The sequence below is a fragment of the Notamacropus eugenii genome, chromosome 2, assembly GCF_028372415.1.
Source record: "Notamacropus eugenii isolate mMacEug1 chromosome 2, mMacEug1.pri_v2, whole genome shotgun sequence".
NCBI classification, from domain to species: Eukaryota; Metazoa; Chordata; class Mammalia; order Diprotodontia; family Macropodidae; genus Notamacropus; species Notamacropus eugenii.
In genome coordinates, this window is record NC_092873.1 from 412312009 (window position 1) to 412329365 (window position 17357).

Below are 17357 nucleotides of genomic sequence, written 5' to 3' on the forward strand. Positions count from 1 at the left end.
GATGATTTATACAGTGACAACAGTATTATGAAGAAAAACAGACAAATCAGGATGCCAGAGATCAAAGATGAAGCAGACTGTCCACCTCCTGACAGAAAGGGATAGATACAGAATGAGATAGACATTTTTTAATATGACAAGTGAGGGAATTTGCCTCTCTTGACTATGCATGAGTATTTTTTTTCTTTTCTTATTTTTTTTTAAGGTGGGGATGGGAAAGGTCAGCTGGGGGGGGAGAGAGAAAAGAAATGATTGATAATTGGTTAGGGTTTTTTTTTTTTTTTGTACATCAGGGAATGGGGCGGGGAGGGTCTGTGGAATTGGCCAGTAGGGAAAGTGATGTGTGGGGGTAGTTTTGATTTGAAGAGTCAGAAGTTCTACACAAATGAGAATTGATATAAATTTGTTATTCGTTCCAGAAATTTAACTTAGAATTTAGTTAGCCTGATTCACAGCCCACTTCATACCCTACAACCTTACCACATATTGTGGTGAAAATCAGAACAGTAGCTTTTTGTAGCTTGCCAAGCCTAGTAGGAAAATAAAATTGACAGTTTAACCCTCCCCCGACCAAGATTGCTTAACTTTCATAGTTATACTCTTTATCTTGAAAATTAGTACTAATGCAATTACCTAGCCACGTTTCATATTCAGGAGCAGGAAAGTGAACTAGTTTTTCCATTAGCTCTGGCATAATCTCAAGTAGTTACTACATCATAAGGAATTCGTGTACTGTACATGTCAGATGAAGCACACGTACTAGTCCTGTCTTCTGAGAATCGTGTCTGCCCAAAGGGCAGTGTGGGTATTGAAGTGTAAATGAGCATTTAGGAGTGGTTTCAGTCCTCCCTGTGAGGAGTTATAATTGAGCGCTTCCTGCCCTGAGCAATTTCTTTTGTTGCTTTAGGGCTATAGCCTAGGCACCCTACACCATGCAGGCCAACTCCCTGAACACTAGGCAGTCTCCAGGCTACTATTGCTGCTCACCCTACCTGAAGCTAGTTTGTTGCTTATTTATTTGCCTTCCTGGGGTGGTTAAACTGTGGTGGAAAATTAGCATCAGGGTGCTAGTAGAAAACAAAATCAAAAGGTTGAATACAACAGAAAGAGAAAGCAGCAGAGATTCAATGCCTAGGACACACCTTACATGACTTAAAAGAATGTTCAAATTGATTCTGTAAACACTTTGATTTGGCTATTAATATATGGCAGCAGTCACCATTTCTGCTTTTTTCCCTCCATCCTTAGTACAGTTTGTAATTTTACTTTCCCCCGAAACTTTACTAATTAGATCAGAAGAGAACCTTTTAACACCCTGTGTTTTATACAAACAATTCTGAAGGTTACCTGGAATCCCTATGGAAAGGAGCGCATATGAGGTTAGAGAATAGAACAGGTAGTATCCTGTTCTACAGCAGTAACCTCCTAATGTTCTCTCTTATTTTGTTCTTTGTCCGTGGCATCTTTAGGATCAAATGATGTATGAAAAACTTCGGCAATCCCTCAGCTGATAGCATCACTCTCTGTGTTTTTGGCCTGTGGAAGAATGTGTCAATTTTATCATATATGTTTGTATGGCAAAGGAGACCTTGACATTTTCCTTTGATTATTTGCCTTTTCAAGATGGCCCAGACATGGCTTTGGTTTCAAGTGTGAGCTGCTTAACGCCAAATGGTAAATATAAATGACTGCTGAAGATCTCCTTATTTCTCTAGAACTTTGTGCAACAACCGTCAAGCATTATACTTTTTTGGAAAGTAAAAGAACCAGAATGAAATAGATTACATGTTTATGCTATGTTTCTTCAATTGATTTCATCTTACTTTCACTGACTATAGATGAATTGTCTTCCAACGGAGGAGCCTGTTAGTTTGGGAACAGTTTTTCTTTTAGAAAAAGTACTGTTTTAAGACAGTGACATGAGGTATGGTCCTTGCCCTATTTATTGGACCTTGGATAGTCCCTCAAAACTTCTCCACATCTTAATTTGCTGATGCCTGTAAGCTGGAATTATTAATTGCCCTGCCTTTTTCACATGGTTGAAATAGATCAAATGAAATTTATCTGAGTGCTTTATAAATTGTAAATTTTGATGCAATTCCACATTTGGAGTGGGGGGGAGTTGCCCAACATCCTTAGGCTTGGATTTCCAAATATGGAGGCTGAAAGTCATCTTTAGTACAGGAATAACTTCAGGTTTAACACGTTGTCTAAACGAAAGTGCCATCCCCAACTGGAAAGCATCTGGGAAAAGAGAGAGAGAGAGAGAGAGAGAGTGAGTGTGTGTGTGTGTGTCTGTGTGTATGACAGAAAAAAGAAACTAGATTATGGATTAGGTGAAAGGGAAAGTTGTTACCTTGAAGAATTCTAACAGGCATCAAGTTTTGACATTTTTCTCTAAATGTTTTCAAATAGAGGTAAGTAGCAACACTACCTACCCTCTCCCTTTTTTGTTCTTTGTGAATGTTGTTTAAGCCTAAAATTTATCTGTCCTGGGGATTGAGTTTGTATTACTGCATCATTATAGTTATCACTGAGTCATATACTATATTGGCCACACATTTTCCCCAGGTCTAGTTTGTATGAAATTTAAGATACAATCTGTATTCTCACTGAATGGTTGTAAGATGACACATTGTTGGGAAGACAAAAAGGGAATGATAAAGTGACCAAGACAAATAGAACAGTAAGTAAAACATCTTTGAATGGAAAGAAATGTAAAAGTGTTAGTAAATATATTTTTATGTAATAATTTCTTGTGATTATTTGTCAATGTAAAGATATATGGATGTATGTCTTTATTTCCTTTCAAAGAGATTTTGTCGTAGGAGAGAAGCTTGTATGATATAGTATATGTTTTATATAAGTAATCAACTATTCTCCTTCCAAGAGGCAAGGGAAACAGTTCTATGAAGATAAGAAATGAACTTTGTTTTCCTGAATCTGAAGCCCCTCTGCATATGAATCTGTTGGCTTCCAGCCATGACATCTTCAAATTTCATCAATGATTAAGAAAGATTTAAGGTGTGAAAGATGGGAAATATAATATGGATCACAGTAAAAGCTTTTTAATATCAGCTAGTCCTTTGTAGATTTAATTAGGCTATGACCAGTGCATTTGTAAGGTGGGGGCCTACTGGTCAGAGTTAGATGCAAGACTGAGCTTAAGCATGGCATATTAGAAAAGAACACTGAATTTGGGATCAGAAGTCTTGAGCTTGGACCTATGTAACCTTCCCTTTCTATAGGCTTGCAGTTTCTTCATCAGTGAAATGGGGCCAGAGAGAAGGATTGGACTAGACTACCTCTAGAGTTCCTTCCAGGTGCAAAATTCTTTGAACCTGTGACCATCAGCTTCAAATTAGATTTCTTAGAACAACTTTATTTTAATAAGGTTGCATTTTTAATCTTTGCATCTCTGAAAATAGTATTTAGGTTGTGGCATATATGATTCATTTGATACCTAATGCAACTGCTAGAGTCTGTCTTGTCTCTTAATAGACAACTGTTGTACTAAGTAAATATATGCCTTAGAGAGAAATATAGGATCTAAGGAAATGTTCTCATCTTTCTGTCTGTGCCCAAATTAAATCTGTAGGGTAGAAGTACAACTACATCTGTTTCTCTATAACGTTCCACAAACGTTGTGTATAGACCTCTGTTCTGTTTCTGGATTTCTCCTGGAGTTTTCAGGCAGCAATCACCATATTGACTGTTCCTCAGCTCTTTCTGAAGCCATACTGGTTCTCAGATATATGCCTATCTTCCAGGTGAAGAATCAGCCTCTTAAGGAGGACTCTAGCAAGAATTTTGCCAGCAATGACTAAAAGAGAGATCCCCCTGTGATTGTTACAGGACAATCTATTCCCTTTACTCTTATAGAGATGGACAATGGAAGCATCCTTGAACCTCCTGGGGGATAACCTCCTCTTGCCATATAACCTAGAAAATTTCAGTTAGCTTTTGTATGATCAATGGTACCCCCTACCTTGTAAATCTCAGCTGGAATAGAATCAGCACCAGGTGCTTTGCCACATGAAAGGAGCCTAATGGCCCTCAAAACCTCTTTTTCAGTTGGAAGTTCAGCTAAGGAGGGATTGACTTCAATTTGAGGTAAACAGTCAGTGGCCTCAGCATTGATTGATGATGGTCTGTTGAGAATACTATGGAAGTGTTCAGCCAATCTCTCTAGGATCATGTCCTTATCACCAATCAATGTGGCTTCATTAGCACTGAGTAGTTGTGATGCACCATAGGTTTTTGGTCCATAAATAGCTTTCAGGGAATCATAAAAGTGCTTTGGATTGTTACTATCAGCATAAAACTGCATTTCATCTGCCTTCTTACTGAGCCCGGAATCCTGCATCTCTCTAAGCTTTGCTTATACTTTGCTTTTGATGGAATTAAATGCTGCCTTCTTAGAGGTGGGTGAACTATCCTGCTGGTAAATCCTGTGGAGTTCATGTTTTCCATTTAGCAGCTTCTGAATTTCCCCATCATTTTCATCAAACCACTCTTGGTGTTTGTGAGTGTTCTGACCCAGATGAGCAAATGCAGTGCTGTACACCAAATCTCTGAAAGCTGCCCACTCCTTTTCTGCTTCACTGTTGCCAACTGTCTATTGGCTCAACTTTCCCTCCAAGTTAGCAACAAACTGTTCACACTCAGAAAAGAGCTCTAATTTGTTGACATTAATTCTTCTGGTAGTCATTTTGCCTTGGAGGTGACACTTGATGAATGCGAATATTTAACTTGGAAAGGATAAGTCCTATGATCAGTCCAGCACTCTGCACCACACATTGCCTTCCTCACTCTCACATCTTGTCTACTCTTCTCTTTACAGTCACATAATCTATTAGATGCCAGTGTTTGCTGCGAGGATGCATCTATGAAGTTTTGTTGCGTTTAGGTAAACAGAAGATGGTGTTGGTGATGAGGTTATGCGATGCACAAGCGTTTAGCAGTAAATGACCATTGCTGTTGCTGTTTCCAACTCCATTCCTCCCTAGGACTCCCTGCCAAGTCTGGTAGTCTGAGCCTACACTATCATGAAAGTCACCCAGAATTATAGTTTATCCTTTTTTGGCACATTGACAATAAGGGTCTCTAGGTCTTCATAAAATTTTTCTTTGATTTCATCAGGGTTTGTCATGGTGGGAGAATAGGCACTGATGATGGTGGCATGGCGTTTTCCTGTGAGTGGCAATCACATTGTCATGAGCCTGTCATTCAGTTCTTTTGGCAGGCATACCAGCTTGCTGATTAGAGTAGTTTTGATTGCAAAACCCATGCCAGCTTCACGGCACTCCCCTTCACCGTGCCCACTCCAGAAAAAGGGGTACCCAGCTCCAACTTCAGTAAGCTGGCCTTCATTTACCAACATTGTTTCACCCAGGGCTGCTATTTGGAAGCAATACCTGTTGAGTTCTGTTGCAATAAGAGCAGTTCTTTCAGCTCTACTGGATTTTGTGTTGTCTATTAGTGTGCACATGTTCCATGTGCCGATGATGAGTGGAATCATCTTTGCAGATGTTTTCATACATTTTTTTGTGTTTCACTGCATAGTGGGATTCCCTGCCTGCTGCGGTAATCAGGCCAGGTTTGGGTAAGCAGGTAATGTTTAAGGCACCTTTTCTAGCTCCCTTCCTCACACCAGGAGGTGACCAGTGCAATCCTTAAAAGGCTGCTCAGACACCCAGGGGGCTGCTAAGTCCCACTGCTGCTTCCAGTGAGAAACAACCCTATGGCCTGGGCTGCCTGTGTGCAGAGGCGTGACTGCAGCTCCCAGTGTATCTGCACCTGCTGCTTCATCACTTGCCTGTCATCACAGAACTTTGAGGCATAATGTGGTACGGGTGATGTCTTTTGATTTGTGAGTACATTGGATTTAAGTGAGGTAGAGTTGCCCGAAGTCGTCAGACTCACTCTCTCCTCCTGAGTCATCATAGTCCAGTGGCAGGACAGAGTCAAGACAACTGGCGATGGCTCAGGATTCAGTGGATGGCCTTGGCATCTTCGGTGTCTAACCAAGCTCTAAGCACTCCACATCACCTGCTTCATCTGCCTTGATGGCCGTTGGAACAAATTGTTCTCATCCGCCCATTCCACCAGATGAAATCTTCACCAAGTAGAGCCAGCAGATGGCTCTGGAGGAGAAGTGAGGCTGGTGACCTGCACAGCTCTCGCTCACCTAAAACAAAAGTCAAGTGTTTTGGGGTAGCTAGGTGGTACAGTGGATAGAGCACCAGTGCAGGAGTCAGGAGGACCTGAGTTCAAATCTCACCTCAGACACTTGACACTCACTAGCAGTGTGACCTTGGGCAAGTCACTTCATCCCAATTGCCTCTTCCTGGGTCATCTCCAGTCATCCTGATGACTGTCTGGTCACTGGATTCAGATGGCTCTGGAGGAGAAGTCTGGCTGGTGACCTGTACAGCCCTCCCTCACTCAAAACAAAAGTCAAGTAGAGTCATAATAAGATTGGGAAATCAAGGTACAAGAGGTCCTTTCAGTGACCTGAAAACTCAAAATCTTCAGTGCAGACAAGGATCATATGATCTTAAGTTAGAACTAGAAGAAATCTGAGAGGCCATCAGTCTATACCTTTCATTTTGCAGATGAGAAACTGAGGCCCAGAGACTTCAGTAACTTGTCCAAAGTTGCTTAGGTAGTAAACAGCTAAGATTTGTAGCTAGGTCCTTTCTAAATTCAGCACTTTTCTCCACTGTATTGCCACTTCATTGTCATAGTCAAGGTAAACTCCAGAGTTGAGGTCATATAGGAAGGTCATACTAGGCAAAAAACAAGAAATGTACTTGTTGCAAAGGGCAAGATGAAGTAGTTGGTCAAAGGTCAGTTGTAGATTTAAGTAACTGGTAACATCTTTCTTCTGAGACATTAGCATATGTATAGAAAACTCACTCCCCACCTTAAATTTTAAATTAATAGTTTTTTGTTTGTTTTCTCTTAAAGACCAACCTTAACCCCAAATCACTCTGGTCCCAGACCAAGACCTATTTGGTCAACATTTGGGTCCTGATTAGCCTGGAATGTATGTAAACACATAAAATAATAAGCAGTATCTACCTAAAACCTTCAGCAAGCATTATATACAATGGAGATAAGCTAGATGCATTTCCAATAAGATCAGGGGTGAAACAAGGATGTCCATTATCTTACCACTATTATTCAATATGGTATTAGAAATGTTAGCTGTAGCAATTAGACAAGATAAAGAAATTGAAGGAATAAGAATAGACAAAGAAACTAAGTTATCACTCTTTGCAGATGATATGATGATATACTTAGAGAATCGCAGAGATTCAAGTAAAAAACTACTTGAAATAATAAACAACTTTGGCAAAGTTGCAGGTTACAAAATGAACCCACACAAGTCTTCTGCATTTCTATATATTAGCAACAAAGTCCAGTAGCAAGAGATAGAAAGAGAAATCGCATTTAAAGCTAGGGTAGACTCTGTACAATACTTGGGAGTTTACCTGCCAAAACAAACCCAGGGACTATATGAACACAATTGCAAGGCACTTTTTGCACAAATAAAGTCAGATCTAAGTAAGTGGAAAAACATCAGTTGCTCATGGGTAGGCCAAGCTAATATAATAAAAATGACACTTCAGCCTAAATTAATTTACTTATTTAGTGCCACACCAATTAAACTATCAGATAATTATTTTCTAGAGCTGGATAAAATAATATCAAAATTCATCTGGAAGAACAAAAGGTCCAGAATATCAAAGGGACTAATGAAAAGAAATGCTAGGGAAAGTGGCCTGGCGCTACCAGATCTCAAATTGTATTATAAAGCAGCAATTATCAAAACCACTTGGTACTGGCTAAGAAACAGAAGAGTAGACAAGTGGAATAAACTAGGCACTCGACACAGTAGGCAAGAAATATAGCAACCTCCTGTTTGATAAACCCAAGGACCCCAGCTTCTGAGATAAGAACTCACTGTTCGACAAAAATTTCTGGGAAAACTGGATAGCAGTGTGGTGGAAACTAGGCATAGACCCATGCCAGTCACCATACACAAGAATAAAGTCCAAATGGGTACACGATCTAGGTGTAAAGATTGATACCATGGACAAACTAGAGGAGGAAGGAGTAGTGTATTTATCAGCTTTATGGAGAAGGCAAGAATTTTTGACTAAAGAAGAGATACAAAGCATTATGAAATGCAAGATGGATAATTTTGATTACATTAAACTGAAAAGTTTTTGCACAACCAAACCCAATGCAACCAAAATTTGGAGGGATGTAGTAAATTGGGAAAGAATTTTTACAGCTAATCTCGGGGATAAAAGCCTCATTTCTAGAATATATAGAGAACTGAGTTAAACAAGTCATTCCCTAATTCATAAATGGTCAAAGGATATGAACAGGCAATTTTCAGAGGAAGAAATTAAAGATATCTATAATCATATGAAAAAATGCTCTAAATCACTTTTGATTAGAGAAGCAAATCAAAACAATTCTGAGGTACCACATCACACGTATTAGATTGGCAAACATGACAGAACAGGAAAATGCTATATGTTGGAGAGGATGTGGGAGGGTTGGAACACTAATTCATTGTTGGTGGAGCTGCGAGTGCATTCAACCATTCTGGAGAGGGGTTTGGAACTGTGCCCAAAGGGCTACAAAAATGTGCATACCCTTTGACCCAGCAATATCGCTTCTAGGACTGTTGTCCCCAAGAGATCGTAAAAATGGGAAAGGGTACCACATGTACAAAAATATTTATAGCAGCACTCTTTGTAGTTGCCAAAAACTGGAAGTCAAGGGGATGCCCATCAATTGGGGAATGGCTGAATAAATTATGGTATATGAATGTAATGGAGTACTATTGTGCCATAAGAAATGATGAACAAGAAGACTTCAGAGAGGCCTGGAAGGACTTATATGACCTGATGCTGAGTGAAAGGAGCAGAACCAGGAGAACTTTGTGCACAGCAACGACCACAGTGTGCAAGAGTTTTTAGACTTGGAACTTTGTAACAACGCAAGAACTTAAAAAAAAATTCCCAATGGTCTTGTAAGGCAAAATGCCTTCCACACTCAGATAAAGAACTGTGGAATTCATTTGCAGAATGTAGCAGATCATGTGTGTGTGTGTGTGTGTGTGTGTGTGTGTGTATATGTATGTGAGTATTATGTTTTGATTTATTATATGATTTCTTCCATTTATTTTAGTTTGTCTACACAGCATGACTATAGTGAAAATATATTCAATAGGAAAGTACGTGTAGATCCTCTATAGAATTGTATGCCATCTTGGGGAGGGAGGGGGGTGGTGAAGGGTAGGTAAGTGGGAAAAAAATCTATGTTTTATGGTAGTGGTTGTAGAACATTTAAAAAAAAAGTCAAAAAAAAAAAAAGAATGAATGTAAACAATAATTGTTTCCATTTTGACCAGAAGGTCTTCCTTTCCCAGATCTATTTTTTTTTGAAGAAACTATTCTTTGCTTGCATTTTTAATTTTCAATTTACTCACTGAATGGGTGCCGCCTCAGTCAAACTGAGACCCCTTAGCTTGGAATGGCCAAGGACTCCCCTTGCATCCTGGGTCATCTCCACTTACCCTGATCCATATCTGACCACTGGACTCAGATGGCTCAGGAGAATAAAGTGAGGCTGGTGACCTTGCACAGCCTTCCCTCACTTAAATCCAATTCATTTGCATGTCATGGCATCACCTCCCTGGTGTCTTGGTCCCCTTCAAATAGGAGGGACAAACAGTAGCAACCCCACCATTGTATCTTTGTTTATAAGAAATGTGGAGCAGAAGTGTCAACACATAGTTGCATATGACCCCAAACATTCCCAAGCTGAACCAGATTAAAATGTAATCAGGAAACATTTAACAATAAATAAAAATACAGAAAACATAGATGATATGTAATTTTCTAAGTCAATACGCAGTCCATGAGGATCCTTATGTACAGTCTATTTGATGGGGTCATGGGACCTGGACCCCTAAAAGGAAAAGATCATGTCTTTGAATGCAGTCCAGTCCTTGAACTTTCCCACACAACCCAGTCCCTGGTGTTTCACCTGTGCCATCTGGCCCAGCCCACCTAGATACTCAGTAATTCTTTTAACAGCCCTTTCACTGTGACTCCCTGACCACTTAACTCCTTTCATTGTCTGCCCCTAGCCTACCCCAGGCTACTTACCACTCCTTAACTCCATCAAGATCTTTTCACTGGCTCTTCTTCCCTTTTTAGTATATAAGTATCAGTGCCATCCTCATCAAATCCACAGATTTACTAGGAATTTTGTTACTCTGTTGGTATTAAGATAAACCTAGATAGTTTGAAAGAATGTTTGAGTAGTTGAATACTTTCCAGGCAGACCCCACCCCCCCACCCTGTACCTTTACCCCTGTCTCTTTGAGTTTGACACCACTACTGCAGGGAATGGCATTAAAGTAACTGGGTGAGTAAGATGAATGTAGTTTTGTGGTCTTCGAGCAGAGCCTGAATTAAATAATAAGAAAAAACAAGACACACACCCCACCACCCCCAGTAGTTCCTGGCTCCTGCTCCTTTAACTGTGGTTATGGAAACTGACTGGTGTACTTTTTGGCATAATACTCCCTGCTGTTGTGTTATCTTCTCCTTCCTCCCTCTTTCCCTTTCCCATAAACTGAAACCTGATTAGCTGGCTCTGTAATAAGTTTCCACATTATAATTAAAAGTTGCTCCACTGGGCTCCAAAAGGTCCCTCACCTAGGCAAAGACAATTGAGATAAAACTTTGCTGACAAACCGGCAGAAAGCAGCATGTGATACAGCTGGGAACGAGTCACCACATTTACCAGGGACTTTACTCCCCATTCCCCATTCTGGGATACAATTAGCAACAGAGTAAGTGTTCAGGTCTAGCTTGATAAGTGAGTCAATTTGTTCTTAAGTGGAAATTCCAGCAGTAGGAAGTAGGATATAATCACAAAGTGTAACATAGCTTCTCAGTCATTCCAGGTGATTCCAATTTTTTTTTGCCTTTTTTTTGTAGTATTTTATTTTTTCCCCAAATACATGTCAAGAACATTTTTAACATTCTTTTTACAAGATTTCAAGTTCCAAATTTTTCTCTCTCCCCTCCCTGCTTCTGAAAATGGTAGGCAGTTTGATATAGTATATACATGTGCTATCATGTGAAAAATATTTACATATTAGTCATGGTTGTGAAAGGAGAAACAGATAAAAAGAAAACATGAGAATGAGTAAGTAAAAGTGCTTCATTCTGCATTCAGAGTTCATCAGTTCTTGATTTGGATATGGATAGTATTTTCCTTCATGAGTCTTTTGTCCTTGTTTTGGATCATTATGTTGCTAAGAAAAGCTGAGTCATTCATAGTTGATCATTACACAATGTTGTTGATACTGTGTACAGTGTTTTCCTGATTCTTCTCATTTCATTTTGTATCAGTTCAGTGCGTGATTTAGACATAAAGAGTGACACCATAAGCAAATTAGAAAAGCAAGGAATAGTCTATCTGTTAGATCTATGGGGAGAAGAATTCGTGACCAAATGAGATAGAGAGCATTACAAAATGTTAAATAGATAATTTTGATTATATTAAATTAAAAGGCTTTTGTACAAACGAAACCAATGCAGCTGAGATTAGAAGGAAAGCAGAAAACTGGGAAACAATCTTTACAGCAAGTGTCTCTGATAAGGTGTCACCTATATAGAGAACTGAGTCAGATTTATAAGAATACAAGTCATTCCCCAATTGATAAATGGTCAAAGGATACGAACAAGCAGTTTTCAGATTAAGGAATCAAAGCTATCTATAGGCATATGAAAAATGCTGAAGGGATCACAAATGAAAGAAGTTTAAGAAGCCCTGCAAATCACTTTTGAATCGAGAAATGCAATTTAAACAACTCTGAGGTGCCATCTCACACCTACCAGATTGGTTAATAGGACAAAAAAAAAAGGACAATGATAAATGTTGAAGAGGATGTAGGAAGATTGGGACATTGATGCACTGTTGTTGGGTTTGTGAACTGATCCAACCATTCTAGAGAGCAATTTGGAACTATGCCCAAAGGGCAACCAAACTATGCATATTACCCTTTGATCCAGCAATATCAGACCGAAAAATGGCAAATAATGAAAATAGAGTTGAATATCATAACTTAATTTTTTTTTAAAAGCTAAAGAACATTCACAGATCTGTAACCAGAAATTCTAGCACCTTGGGAAAATTCAGTTATTTGGAGTGGGGGAGGGATGGAATATAGAGGATAGTCTATCCCAGTTGGATGAAGTCACACGAAGAGTGGGAGCAGCCAATCCAGAGAGTCTGGTCCCAGACCTTATGAGCAGTGGAAGTCACAGTGTGGGTGCACAGTAGTTGACTCTCAAGGATAGTGCATGAGGCTCATAAGAGACCAGATGACATGCTGGATAGCCCTGAGAGTTTACCGACACTGACCTCTGAATTTCAATTCTTTAGGACAAAGTCCTTGTTGCCCTGCCCCTAGATAGAGATGTGACAATTCAAAGCAAAACTACTAATCTACAAAGCAAATGGGAAAGATAAAATCTCATAAATTGTATACTAGAGGATATTACAGATGATAAGAACTCAGGTTCTTCCTTCCATAGGCTTCTCAAAAACAACGTTCTCTAAACAAAAAGGTACACAAGGTCCCAATAAGACATCTAAATTTTAACCCTCCAAAGCACATTATTGTGGTAACTTAGAGGGCATTGGCTTTGGAGTGAACAGACCTAGATTCAGATTCTAGTTCTGGGCTGCAAAAATGTTGGAGGGATTGTGCAAATATAAGTACACTGATACATTGTTGTTAGAGCTATGTAATGGTACAACCGTTTTGGAAAACAATTTGAAATTATGCAACCTAAAGTGTTTAAAATATCTATACCCTTTGAACCTGAGACTCCATTACTGAACGTATACCCCAAGGAAGTCATCAATTAGAAAAAAAAAAGTCCCCATGTACTCCCAAATTGAAAACAAAGTAGATGCCCAACAACTGAGGAATAGTTAAGCAAGCTGTGGTACATGACAGAAATGGAATATTAATGTGCTGTGAGAAATGTGTGATAGAAACATGGAAAGATGTACGTGAACTAATACAAGGTGAAGTAAGCAGAGCCCAAAAAATACAGTGACTACAACAACGTAAATGGGATAAACAATGGCATGCCAAAAAAAAAATCCAAAGTAAATGTAACAAAATTAATAAAGATCAAGTGGAACTCATTGAAGATATGAGAAGACACCCCCAACCTACCCCTTCATGGAAGTGGGGGCTGCACGTTTTCAATATATTGTTCAGTTACTATGCCCAAAGGGCTGTAAAATTGTGCTTCCTCCTATCTTTACTCTATGATCGTTCACGTAACTCTACTGAAGACAAACAGCTGAATTGTCCTCAGAGCATCCAGTTCCCTCTTCAAGAAAAGCTTCAAGTCTAGGAGCCTGGGTTTTTTGTTTGTTATAGTTAGCTATAAGTGTAGAGCTGTCCTTTTTCTTCCCTTCCTTTCCTGTGTAATTCTCTTCCCCTATCCAACTTTGCAGTGTGTCAAGACTCTCCTCCCCCTGGGATCACTTTTTTCCCCACTGTCCCCAACAAGGGGATGGATGGATAGGTGTTCCTTAATTCCCATCTTCTCCTCTAGGACAGAAATCACCCTATATGTGAAGCACAAATAATGATGACAGTGGTGGCAGAAATCCACTCACTACAAGTTACAACAAAACTTCTGTTCTCCATACTGGTTGAGATTTGCAGTCTTGCTCTCCCCATCCTTGTTATTTGCAGGTGTTTGTGCCTCATTATTAATTAAAGCTTTATAGCCAACTATCACTATAAATTAAAACAGTATAGCCAGTTATAAATTATAATTTATATTATATATATCTCTATATATAAATCTATAAATTAGTAATTCCTAATTCTAAAACTCTACCGTACTTATTTTCCCCGATATTGACATCCTTTGTTTCAGCAACTTGCCCAACTCATCAATCCAGTTTTTCAACTTGCATTATCCTCCAGCTGTTTCACTTTTCTTTTCGTAATTTTGTCTTCTCAATTATCTTCCCACTTTCCTTCTTAAGTCTTCTTGCAGTCACTAATTCTATTTAATGTACTTTCAGCCTTCTCTTTTTTCTTCACTTTTTTTCATAGAAGTAGAAGCAATCAACATGAATTTATTAAGTGCCTACTATATGCCAAGAGATCAGTCAATAAGCATTTATTAAGGACTTACTGTATGCTAGACTCTATGTTAAGTGCTGGAGATTCAAAGACAGAAGTCAAACAGTACCTGACCTTAAAGAGTTTACATTCTAATGAGGTAGAGAACATGTATACATAACATATACAAAATGATTACAAGGTGGTTATGGAAGGAAGGGTACAAGCAACCAGGGGATCAGGAAAACTTAATGAAGAAATATCTGGAAGGCAACCAGGCTTTTGAAAAGCTAGAAGTGAAGAGGAAGAACCCTCTAGGTATTAAGGACAGTCACCACAAAGAGAGGAGACATGGGGTGTTGTGTATGAGGAACAGCAATTAAACCTACATGGCTAGATCCCAGAGTTTAAGAAAGAGAGCTGTTTGCAAACTGTCTGCCCTTGCCCTGGAGCAAGTGGTGGGGGATGGCTGGTCCCTCTCCACAGGAGTTGCTACTTTCAATGATGGCTATAGGGAATGGGGAGTGGGGAGGTACTGAATGTTCAAGGAGGACTAGCACCTCTGGGGTGAGGGTTTGCCAAGCTTTTTTCAGGGCTGCTCATCCACCTTGGATGTTCACTTGATTGACCCAACTCTCACCTTCTAAGAAGAAATTCTAAGTAGATTAGAAGCCTTTGGCTTCTAATCCCAGCCCATATTTTTTTTTAATATTTAATTTTTTATTCTTTTTTTTTATGTTAGAGCTGAGATCCTTTATTCCAACCCACCCAGGTTATGAACAGAAAAACTAAGGTCCACAAAGTGTCACAAGATAAGTCAATGACAGAGACAGAACCCACCAAAAAAAGTAGATTTCATTCAAGGTGGCACGGAGATACAATGAATAGCCTTGTCCCCCTAGGCTCAAACTCTTGCCTCTCCATGCATGGAGGAAGACAGGAATGTCTTAGAAACCATGCAGGGGGTTGAGGGAGAAGACCTTAGACATGAGAGTAAAGCTGGCCAAGAGCTAGTTGACACTGGGATCTGGGTGTGAGCTGCCAATGCTTGATATTCAGCCCCAATTCTGCTTCCTGCATGACAGGACCTTGGAGAGATGTCCCTAAACATGCCAAGCTTCTGAAAAGCTAGGATATGCCCAGAAATGTTCCCCCATTGGCAGGGTAGAAGCCTACCTCCAATCTCAACCCAAATGTAAAGATGAGTTTTACAATTGTCAGTAGTGACCTGACACCTGGTCTTTCTGAAGGTGTGGAACTATGTGTCAGGATCAGTGGTTAAAGCTGGAATCCTCCCAGGACTGGAGTGAAGAGTGATGGTTGGAGGTCAGCAAATCACTGTTTTCAGAAAATCAGGCATTTGTTGTTGGCTGGCATGTCAATCATTTTCTCCAGGTAGAGGCCATTGATTTGAGCAAAATGCTGCAAAAGGGATATATCCCAGAGCCCCCAGGCTGGATTCCTGTGTCTGAGGCTGATGGCAAAGTGTACATTGCTCTGGGGTGTGATAGGCCCATTGATGGTGTAAGGCCCATAGGTGATCAGCAAAGCATTAGGTTTCAGCAGCTGTCTGGCCCCTTTGAACAACCCTTCCATGCAGCTCATGGGGCTGATGTGAATCAAATTAATACAGAGTACCAGGTCCAACGACCTAGCCTGGATCCCCCCCCATTTTTCCCAGTTGCTGGAAGCATCCAGGAATAGGGATGTCTTCAACATTCTGAAGTTGCCATTTCTTGATGAAAGTCAAAATGCTGTGGAGGCTCTGCTGGTCCACCTCTTTGCACTGCCACACTGCTTTGAAAGCCTTCAAGAAATGGACCACATGCTAACCTGAACCTGATGCTATTTCCAGTACTTGGAAATTGGACTGGACAGGATCTATGAACTGCTGCAGGACCCAGAGAATGGGTTCCTTGTTACACTCTGCTGCTGCAGCCACAAACATGCTCTGGAGTCTGATCCCCTAAGTGCTTCCTATAACTGACCTCTTGACCTTAAAGGCCTCTTCTCTTGCCCTGATCTCGCCCCAATTCTCCCCTTTAATCTCTTCCTGACTCCCCACCTCCTTTGCCCTGATCTCTCCCCAGTCCCCCCCTTTACTCTGCTGTCTCCCTGACCTCTTATCCCTGAGTCTACTTATCCTAGCCTTTGATGCTCCCCCGATCTGATTTCTATGCTGTAATGTCTGATCAGGAAACCAATGAAACCCAGGACAGGGAGTAGGGGACTGAATGACCATGGTTCCCTGGATCCCTAAATTTCCTTTCTCAGCGGGGTGCAAGTCTGGCACTCCCAATCCTCTTTTTATTCTTAAATGCCAGAAAAAAATGATCATTTCCATATACAGTGTAGAATCAACATCAAGAAGAAGTAAAACTATAATCTCTATCACATATACCTTACTTTATATAAAGCATATAATAAATGCATATTACTTTCAAAACTGTCCAGCTTATTCATAGTTCCTTCTGTTCTCCTGTATATTTTTTAAATGCTTCAATGACCCCATTTTCTTTCTTTTCTTTTTTGGGGGGCAACACTATCACTAGTTCTACCCTCCCCCCTATCCCTAGCTATTCCCCCACAAATGAAAAAGAGAAAAATACAATCTTTGCAACAAATAAGCATACTCAAGCTAAATAAATTCATGCATTTGTCCTTTTGGAAATGGATGTCTCATTCTGCATCTTGATTTCCATCACTTCTCTGGCAGCAGGTGAGTGGCCTGCTTCCTCGTCAGTCCTCTAGAATCATTGTTGAATAGTCATCAGAGTTCTTAAGTCTTTCAAAGTTGTGGGGTTTTTTTACATTATTGTATGAATCATTCACCTGATTTTGTTCAATTCACTTTGGATTAGTTAATTTTAGTTGTTTCTTACAGTGAAATGATCTTCCATTATATTAATATAATTTGTTCAGCCATTACCTTTTGTTTCCAGTTCTTTGCTGCAAAAGCGCTGCTACAAATATTTTTGTACATCTGGGTACTTTATCTCTTTCTTTGATCCCTTTGTGATACAGACTTACTAGTAGTATTGGTGGATCAAAGGGTGTGTGTTCGTCCTTCATGCCAAAGAAGACCATGCCATCAGAGAAATGATGACATGACTTGCACTTGACTTTGTTTTGAGTGAGGTTGGGCTGTGTAGGT

General features: G+C 39.9%; 1 protein-coding gene and 1 pseudogene across 1 annotated transcript in view; one reads left to right on the forward strand and one right to left on the reverse strand.

Annotated features, from left to right (window-relative positions):
• The window catches only part of NVL (nuclear VCP like), an 88559-nt gene extending 86778 nt beyond the window's left edge, over positions 1 to 1781 (forward strand). The window contains exon 23 of the mRNA XM_072647728.1: positions 1470 to 1781. Within this exon, the coding sequence (XP_072503829.1) occupies positions 1470 to 1511 (42 nt within the window). The 3' untranslated portion in view covers positions 1512 to 1781. The remainder of the gene's footprint in view (positions 1 to 1469) is intronic.
• Positions 1782 to 15527: 13746 nt separating this feature from the next.
• LOC140524114 (methyltransferase-like 26 pseudogene) lies at positions 15528 to 16151 on the reverse strand (annotated as a pseudogene).
• Positions 16152 to 17357: the final 1206 nt, after the last annotated feature.